We start from the raw sequence: 9,358 nt of genomic DNA, 5'->3' as shown, positions 1-9,358 counted from the left end.
TAGAGTTAGGTCAATGTTGTGTTCATATAATAGTGCTATACCTCTGGTATGGGTACTTTTAGGTATGGAAATTATCTTATAATTAGGAAGGTGGAAGTTAGAGTAATTGTTTAAGAGACTTTCGTTAATAGATATAAGTGAGGCGTCTATTTCATTACATAGGTCAGACAGTTCATATTTTTTGTAGTTAAAGCCACCTTGAATGTTGACATGTAATAAAGTTAAAGAATTTGGTGACTTACCTATAATTGGTAGACCGGATATCTGCTTGAGATGAGTTTGTCCAGCGTTTCTGGTGTAATTCCCCTGACGTTAAGGTGCTGGTGGGCTGATTCGGTGACGATGTTTAGGAATGCAGCTCTGTCGAATTCTGGGTTGGCGGCGGCAAACATGATGTCAACTGTGAATGCAACGAGGCTAGCAGGGTGAAGTTCTTGCTTCTTTGAAGTGGGTGGTTCCTGCTGATTAGCAGGTTGAGTTTGGCGCTTGGTGACTGAGGCAAAGGTGTTGGGAGACTGTGGTTTGTGTTGTTCGGGGGCACTGGTGTTGAATTGAGGGCGTTGGGGGAGAGGAGGGAAATTTTGGCTGGAGGAGATAGGTGCTGGTGGTTCAGGCGTACGTGACGGGAGCTTGGCCCTGATTCCAGCGACAAATTGGAATTTGGGGCATCCTCGGTAGCAGGCAGCACGCTGACCTCCACAATTGCTACATTTGGTGTCGTTTCTTTCTTTGGGGCATTCAGAGACAAGATGTTCGCCAGCACAGCGAACACAACGGGGTTTGGCAGTACAGGCAGATCTGGAGTGGCTGAACCGTTGGCAGTTAAAACACTGGAGAACTGGGGGGCTTGAGAAGTTGGGTTCTTCGACCTTGAGTCCCCTGAACCATATGGTGATGCCGTCTTGGAGGAGTTGGGCAGCTTGATTTGTGTCTGTCAGTGTGATTCTGATGAGTGGCGTGAGGTTTTGTGTTTTGGTCGATTTGATGTGGGAAAAGTTTGTGAATTTTACTTGTCTGAAGTGGAGTTCGTCTTCAATCTCCTTGTTGGTTGTATCCAGTGGAATGCCTCGAAAGATTAGGGTTTTCCTTGGTTCGTTGTCCGTTGGAACGTGAGTGTTGATATAGCAGCCGTTGAAGGCGTCTGAGGGCCATGGTTTAAGGAGCGTGGAGTAGTCCCTTGGATAGTCACATTTAATGACTATGCCTCCTCGGGGGAGTCGACGGACGTTACTGAATGTAATGCTGGGAAATAGGCGACGAAGTTCGGCGGCAACTTGAGGTTGTCTGTAAGAGGCAGGAATTCCCTCGACGATAAAGGCTGGAGGGGGCTTTTTTGCTACTGGTGAGGTGTTGTTCTGCTGAGTTAGATTAGTTGAGGAGCGGCGAGATTGACAGGGTTGAGGTGAGGCTTGTGAGGCAGCAGTGACAGTGGATATTGACGATGTGGATGAATCCGAATCATCGTCCCAGCTCTGTGTAATCCGAACTGCGATGAATCATCGAGTCATCGTGATCGTGAATCATCGTATGGTGCGGTTCGGTTTTTCGTGGCGGTTATTTAGATTTAAAAATAATTATTCCCGAAGGAAATAATTATTAATCTGGGGTGCTCGAAGATTAAGCAATCCTCCTTCACCCCGCTCGTGGTAAAAGGTTACATATCGTTTAGTGGTCAGCGGAGTACTGAGCCGAATGGGCTAAGGATAATTAATTAAACAAAAGAAGGGGGTAATTTTGGATATTACAATATTAGAAAATTAAAATTAAAAAAGGTGAAGCAGAGTAATCTAAGGCTAAACAAAACAAAAAAGGCCGATATCGGACAGATGGTCCTTCAGGGCGGGGGGGATTTAGAAATCCTATGCCGAGAATTTAATGTGGGGGAAACGGGAGTGCCCCGAGAAAACCCACTTTCACTGGTAACGTCTAATCCGTTCCCAGTGCTTTATTATTGAGATGTAAGTAAGTAAAAAGTAATACTTGGCTGCAGAATGTAACGTCCCGCTCTGCAGACGTATTGGTCAATTCAGCCACGAATCTACAGAGTGGAACAGGTTGTAGAAAGTGCGGAAGTGACCACGACTTCCGCACTTGCTACGTAAAAACGTTTGCTTTGGTGGTCGAGGACCCCATCCCCGAGCAAATGGGGCCAGAGGTTAACATCTGCCACGTTTTGAGGAATTTTAGGGTTATTTTTTAGTGTATGTTCTGAGAGAGAGAAAGTCACCATGCCTCCACAAGCGTCGTCGGAAGTATAGTGATTATTATTATTATTCTTATACTTAGAATTCCCTCACTACCCTTAAATAAAAGAGGTAAAAATTAAATTTCTTTAAAGAGCATAGAATACAGTAGAATTTTGCCTAGAAGTAAATTAAAAAAAACAAAGGAAAGTTAGATTTTAGATAGGGAAGCCGAAATGGCGACCCAAAAAAATACGGTCGTACAACGACTAAATTCTGTATTTTTTGAGTTCCCGGAGGGTACCCTACCCCACGAAGTATTAAAAGCTCTATATGAGGAAGTAGATGAAAAAAGTGTTGTGTGTTTGCAAGGGATAGGAGGTAACAGAGCATGCTGTACCTTCACATCCATTGCAGCTACCAACAAAGCCTTGGGAAATGGTTTTTTGAGGTAAACGGGAAAAAAGTTGAAATCGCGCCCGCAGGCAACAATGTCAAATGGTTAACGATCAGAGGTCTCCATCATGAAATCCCTGACGAATGCCTTACTGATGATCCGAGTGAATAAGGTAAGGTATTCGTAGTCACCAGGGACACCTATAAAGACTTCCCTGAAGTATTAAATGGGAATAAAAAGGTGAAAATGGACATGGCTAAGCCTGTCCCAAATTTTGTTCAAGTGTGCCAATGCCGAGGTATGGTAAACTACCCCGGCATGGTCAGACTGTGCGCCAAGTGCAAAGGGACCGGGCACTTGGCTGCAGAATGTACCGTCCGGCTCTGCAGACGTTGTGGTCAATTCAGCCACGAATCTACAGAGTGGAACAGGTTGTAGAAAGTGCGGAAGTGACCACGACTTCCGCACTTGCTACGTAAAAACGTTTGCTTCTGTGTTCGAGGACCCCGTCCCCGAGCAAAAGGGGGCAGAGGTTAACAAATATATATTAATAAATGAAGAAAACCAAGATAAGAAAAAAAGATATACATATATATATACATATAATCAGAAGAAAATAGTAAAACCAGTAGAAGAAAAATAAAAACAAAGTAGAAAAAAAAACAGTAGAAAAACAGACAACCGTCAAAAAGCGAAAATGCAGTAAGCATGGAAGTAGCTTCAGATGTAGATAGTACCAGCTAGTGATTGACGAGATATTGTGAATCGCAAAAAGACTTTGAACTCAGCGAATCATCTTAGTCAAACCACCGGGAAAAAACGGGCCAAGACGCCGTCGTCCACAAAAAATTTTGTAAGGACAAAAATAAAAAAGGGCCTCTGGAACAGAGGCCCAAAGGTGAATGAGGTGTGAGTTAGATATAAGCTTTAGGTGAAATTAAGGTCTACTACACGAACAATAGACAGAACAAAACAAAGTATACACAAATAGAAACCATCCACAATGTCTCTATCCTTGTTAACACTCAAGGGTTTAGAAAGGATAATAAACAAGAATTTGTAAGAGATTATATGAACAGAAAAGAAATAGATATCCTATTCCTACAAAAAACACATATTCACACCCACGAACAAATAAAGAAATTCAAAGATAAGTTTAAACTTCGCTCCTGTTGGAGTTTTGGAAATAATACAAGTTCAGGAACAGGAATAATAATAGGCCCAAAATTCGCTGGAAATATCAAGCATTTTAGACACGATGAATATGACAGAATATGCCTCATCGATGTCGAAATAAATAGTAAAACATTAAGAATTATAAATATATATGCCCCAGACAAAGATACTATAAGAAAACAGTTTTTTAGGAATTTATATAATTATCTGTACTGCACCCATGACATAATAATGGGTGGAGACTTCAATGTAGTTTTAAACACAATCTTGGATAAAAGAAATGGAACTACCACATTAGACGAAACAGCACAATTATTCAAACGTGTAGTAGAAACCTTTAACTTAGTGACACCTGGCGACACCTCAAAGGTCATGAACCCGGGCTTACATACTGGAGTAGTTCCGGGGTGGGGGTCAGGCTTGATAGGTTCTACACCAGCTACGAAACAGTGGCCTGGATGGATCAAACCTGGATAAGTTCCTTAGGGACAAGGGTATTTTATGTTAGCGATCATCACTGTGTATACCTGAAAGTTAAAATACCAAACACAGCCCAGTGGTCAGGTACGTTGGAAACTCAATGTCTTTCTCCTAAATAAAGAACATGTAAAAAAATATATATATTAAAAAATAATAAATAAATCTATGCAAACAAACCACCAGCCCTCTCTGGTGGGAAAACCTCAAAAATATAGCCAAAAATAAATTTAAAGAACACGGAAAACAAGAAGCTAGAAAAAGAAATAGACACCGTAGAAAGAATATTAACTATCCTATTAGGAAATAATGAAAACAATCCAAAATTCATAGAATCAATCCAAATAATCAAAACTGAACTTTAAGATCTATACACTCAAAAAATTCGAAAATTTGAAAATACAAACAGCAATCCAGAAAATAGAAAGTAAAGAAAAATTCATAAGTTTATTCTAGAAACAATTTAAAGAAAACAAACAAAAGACAAACATAAATAGCCTAAAAGATGAAACAGGAACAAGTCAAAACAACCCCAAAATAATGTTAAATATAGCAACAACGTTCTTTACAGAATTATATTCCAAAAAACAAAGACAGAACCAAACGGAACAACATCACAAAGCATAGACTAGCCCTAGAAAACAATCACAGCACATTATTAGACCACCCACCATCAATAAAAGAATGTAAAGAAACAATCAATACAATGAAACCAAATAAAGCTCCCGGAGCCGATGGACTACCAGTAGAGTTTTATAAAACATACTGGGAGATTAGAGAAAACTTCACTTTAAAACAGATGTCTGGATTGACCCACAGGTGTCGATCTTAAGCCCTTTGCTGTATACACTCTTCGTTAACAATCTAACGCAACAAACCACGCCTCACAATACGCCGAAGTTATAGCACTATGGAGCAAAGAAAATTCAAACGGACCTCGACAAAATCACACAGTGGTGCAACAAATGGAGGATAATACTCAATCCCACTAAAACCCAAGCAATTATACTTTTCCGAAGATTAAACAAAATACTTAAGCGTGTCAAGTTAGCTACATCGAACCTCTACAATAACCCGATCTCATTCTCTAAGTCTGCTAAATTCTTAAGTATAACCATAAACCCTAAATTAACTTGGCACACACATTTCAAAGAAATTAGCAAGAAAATTAAAAGTAGAATAGCTTATCTCCACAAGATAAGTCACCACGCCCACGGATGCAGACCACAAATAATAATGTACATTTATAAAACATTTATCAGACTTTTATTAGATTATGGCTCAATGGTTACATGTAATATGAATAACAAACAACTGTTGATTCTACAAAAACTACAAAACAATGTTATACGTCTCGCCTACCGCCTTCCTTACTACACACCAGCGTGCTACGTTGAAAAACACATCTTACTACACACAATACAAGACTGCAGTTGAGGCAGGGAATTTAATGTTAACACAAATAACTAAATCTGCATATATTTAATGAGTATGTGTATGAATATAAATCTGATAAAGATTAACACAATTTCCAATTTAAACTGTTTTAGACTTACAGATAACTTTGTTTTTCAGAATTTGTAGTGCATACTGGAGGGACTTAGACAACTCTGGCACCAAAGTTAGAAAAAAAACAAAAACGAGTTTTACTCTCCATATAAACCACAATGGCAAAACATTAGCTGAAATATATTTTTTTTAAATCACCATTATGTGGAGATTATAATATTTTATTTTAACTTACAGATAACTGAAGTTATTATGTGGGCCAACCATTAATTTGCCAAACATAAATTTTGGGTTAATTTGGTCTCATCAAAAGGATCTGATAAAAGTTCAAGGCTCAACTGAAGCACTTTAACAATTGTAGTTGTTGTTAATGCTTAATTGTTAGCCTTTAAATGTACGTTATATCTAACATTGAAATTCACCCCACTAAGGATGAGGGTGCTAAAAGGAATAAAAGATATTTTAAGACTGAAGCATAAAGTGATTTAATTAATTTGAATTTCAATTCTCATATTTTTTTGCCTCTTTCATCACTCCACACATTACTGTTTACTGGTAAAACTATATAATACCAGCTTTACTAATAGCTTATAGTTATTAATAAAACTTTAAAGCATTTGCTAGCAAAGATATAACTTAATATTGAAGTGTTTTAAACATTATTGCTTAAATATGATTTGATTTTATCAGTTGGATACTGATATTCTATAATATCTGCAAGGTTAATGAATAGTCAAACTGAAATTTTATAAGCAACTCATTTGTATACACCCATTAAACACCCCATTCACAAATGGTTTTAGTAATCACTTTTTAGCACAAAATTATATTTCTGAAACTTGATCATAACGTATATAATCAGAGAAGACATCTTTAATTTAGTTAAACAAATCCTCAAGTTCAAGACAATAGAAAATACAAAAAACAAAAAATATTAACCAAGTATTTATATTTGCTCAGGCTGTGTGCCTAATACAATGAATATCTTTATTTGTAAGTTATCTATTACATGTCAGGAAGATTAAAGCAGATATTGTTTTTCTTTTGCATATATATATATATATATATAGACATTTAAATTTGTGTTAGAATTAAAAGATATCTATAGTAGGTAAATATAGGCTAACAAAACAAGGTTCCAGCACTATCAAGTCAAACAGCAAGGGAGAGAAATTATCTTAAGCATATTATCAGAGCACTATGTAACATTTCTGTAAGGTCTTGAGAGTGTGCTCAAAGGTGTTTTTCTACTATTTTAAAAGAAGTTTATTTATTTTATAGTACTAAAAAGCAAATACTTTTATGTTTCCTCCATTTGAAAAAACAGTAGGTCATACAGCAATGTATTTTCTTCTGTGCAAATAATAACTTTATTGATATACAGTACTAAACCATATAAACATTTAAGGTAAACCATTTGAATATAGATTACCATTATTTATTATTAAAGTATTTTTTTCACCTATTATGGGGGTTATTCCACATTTTCTTCAATTGCAATGTAATGTTATTTTGAAAAATCACCTCAGAAGCCACCTATATATTGTGTTATATCTCTGAACTGTTTTTTAGAAATGAAAGTTCTAATAAAGATAATTTCGATGGAAATTCAAGAGTTGCACAAAATATCAAGTACAAACAATTAGAGACAAACATTTTTTCACTGGTTTACTGTTTAAGAACTCCACATCCAATGTTATTAACATAAAAGTATCTAAAGGTATGCATATTTTTTTCAAAACTTTTTTTTTTTTCCAGTTTCATTGAAATTCACATGAAGACTTCTTACTTGAGCTGTATAAAAAAATAGGACACCTTTATTAGTCATATTTTAAAATAAAAAGAAAATTTATATTTCCTACTAATGTTCTTGATATTTTTAAATATATTGACAGTTCAAAATAAAAGACTACATCAATGCCAAGAACAATAACTATTTAGCCCAGCATTCGTAGATAAAGACAAAACATTGTTCAAAACTCAACTTAGAGGATTGTTTAATCTCAATGAACTCAAGCATAATAGCTAAACAGTTTACAACACTAACTAAAATTATTTGCACAAAGAAAAATAAAACTGTCACCTTTCAAATATTAACTTTTCATGCCAAGGTATTCTAAGTGGTGCTTGATGTGATCTTCAACAAAGGTGGCAATGAAGTAGTAACTGTGGTCATAAGTCTAGAACATTACATATTAATTTCATCATTATAAAAGCAAAATCTTTTAAACCTGACATATAAAAATTGTTTATTTGTTTTATACATAGCTGCTATTTATAAAACCAATTTATTTTTATCAAATGTGTTTAGTTGGAACTGTCATTTGTGCATTTGTTATAGTCAAATAATTCAATCACTATCCTTATTTTTTCTTCTCTTCAAACCTAAAGGCAAGTTTTAAAATCAAGAATCTTTAGAAACAAACATTTTACATATTCTGATTTTTGAGAAGTCATCCTAAAATTTGTATTACCACACTAAACTTGTGGTATTGATACAAATTCAATATACGTACTGAAACTTAGCCAGTGTAGTAAAACATTGGGTACATAATTCTCAAAAAATTCAGAAACTCAGTATTCATTAGTGGAGAGATGTTCAAATTGATTAGGACAAAACAAAAACAAATACATAAATGGTTATTCTTGCTAGCTAGATATAATTTTCATATTTGATAGCTAGTTGACAGTTCACCTCCTGATGACTTGGCAGTAAGTATGAGGGCTTCCAGCATTGAAAATCGGGTTTAGATACTCATGTTGGGCATAGCCCAGATAACTTATTGTATAGTTATAAAACTTACTATAACTGCTTGTATTTTATAAATTCCACAAACTTTTATTACTAAGAGTTAGATAGTCTTTTGCATTTTAAATCCTTTTTGCTGAGATAACTAAGATTTAAAATTAGTTAAGTTATAGTATATATATAGGATAAATATAAATTTTTAATATATTTTGTTTATTAGCTTTTGCAGGACTGATTCTTCAAGTGAAACACTGAACTTAACACCAAAATTCTTTAACTTTTAAAAATTATTCAAATACACTAAAAAAGTTATTTGTTTAAAAGGTGGTTGCAGTAAGAAATGTATCATATCTTACCTCTTGCATTCTCAATATAACAGGCATTTTATTTTCTGTGCAAGCAGCAACAAAGTTGTCAGGAAGAAGCTGCCCTTCCTTCAGAAAATTATCATCTTTTCCCTATCATAAAGAGAAACAAAAACTAATCAACTTTTGTTTACCTACAACCTTATATCACCAAAAATTGTTTAAAAGAAATGTATAACATTAAATAATACAATGTCTAAACTACAAAATCTAAATCTTTCACATAATGTACATATTCAATAAACTGTGAAAACAATTTTATTAATGAACACACATACTATACATTTAATTATTTCTTCAAATAATCAGCCCCTAAAGTTAATTTCCTGGTATTATCTAGCATCTAATTGTAGTATATAACCCTCATGGTATACTGTTAGAAACAAAAAGCTTATTTGAATGTGTGTATTTAATTTAATGGATAACTAAAAGAATTTATTATTATAATATATATTCTCTGTTGTAACATTTGATGTCATTTTTTAAAACTATAATTTTAATT

The 9,358-nt window shown here is 34.9% G+C and overlaps 1 protein-coding gene across 2 annotated transcripts in view; it reads right to left on the bottom strand.

The window, feature by feature from the left end:
* Nucleotides 1-5,472: 5,472 nt before the first annotated feature.
* LOC106469246 (S-formylglutathione hydrolase-like) overlaps nucleotides 5,473-9,358 on the bottom strand; it is a 29,273-nt gene continuing 25,387 nt past the window's right edge. For both annotated transcript variants that reach the window (XM_013929717.2, XM_022397712.1), the window contains exons 7-9: nucleotides 8,848-8,949; nucleotides 7,826-7,922; nucleotides 5,473-7,536 (exon numbers count right to left, since the gene is read on the bottom strand). In XM_013929717.2, the coding sequence (XP_013785171.2) occupies nucleotides 7,836-7,922; nucleotides 8,848-8,949 (189 nt within the window). In that variant the 3' untranslated portion in view covers nucleotides 5,473-7,536; nucleotides 7,826-7,835. The remainder of the gene's footprint in view (nucleotides 7,537-7,825; nucleotides 7,923-8,847; nucleotides 8,950-9,358) is intronic.

The sequence above is a fragment of the Limulus polyphemus genome, unplaced genomic scaffold (assembly GCF_000517525.1).
Source record: "Limulus polyphemus unplaced genomic scaffold, Limulus_polyphemus-2.1.2 Scaffold3374, whole genome shotgun sequence".
Lineage (NCBI taxonomy): Eukaryota > Metazoa > Arthropoda > Merostomata > Xiphosura > Limulidae > Limulus > Limulus polyphemus.
Note: the sequence above shows the minus strand (reverse complement) of the source record. Positions and strands in the feature narration are given on the sequence as shown.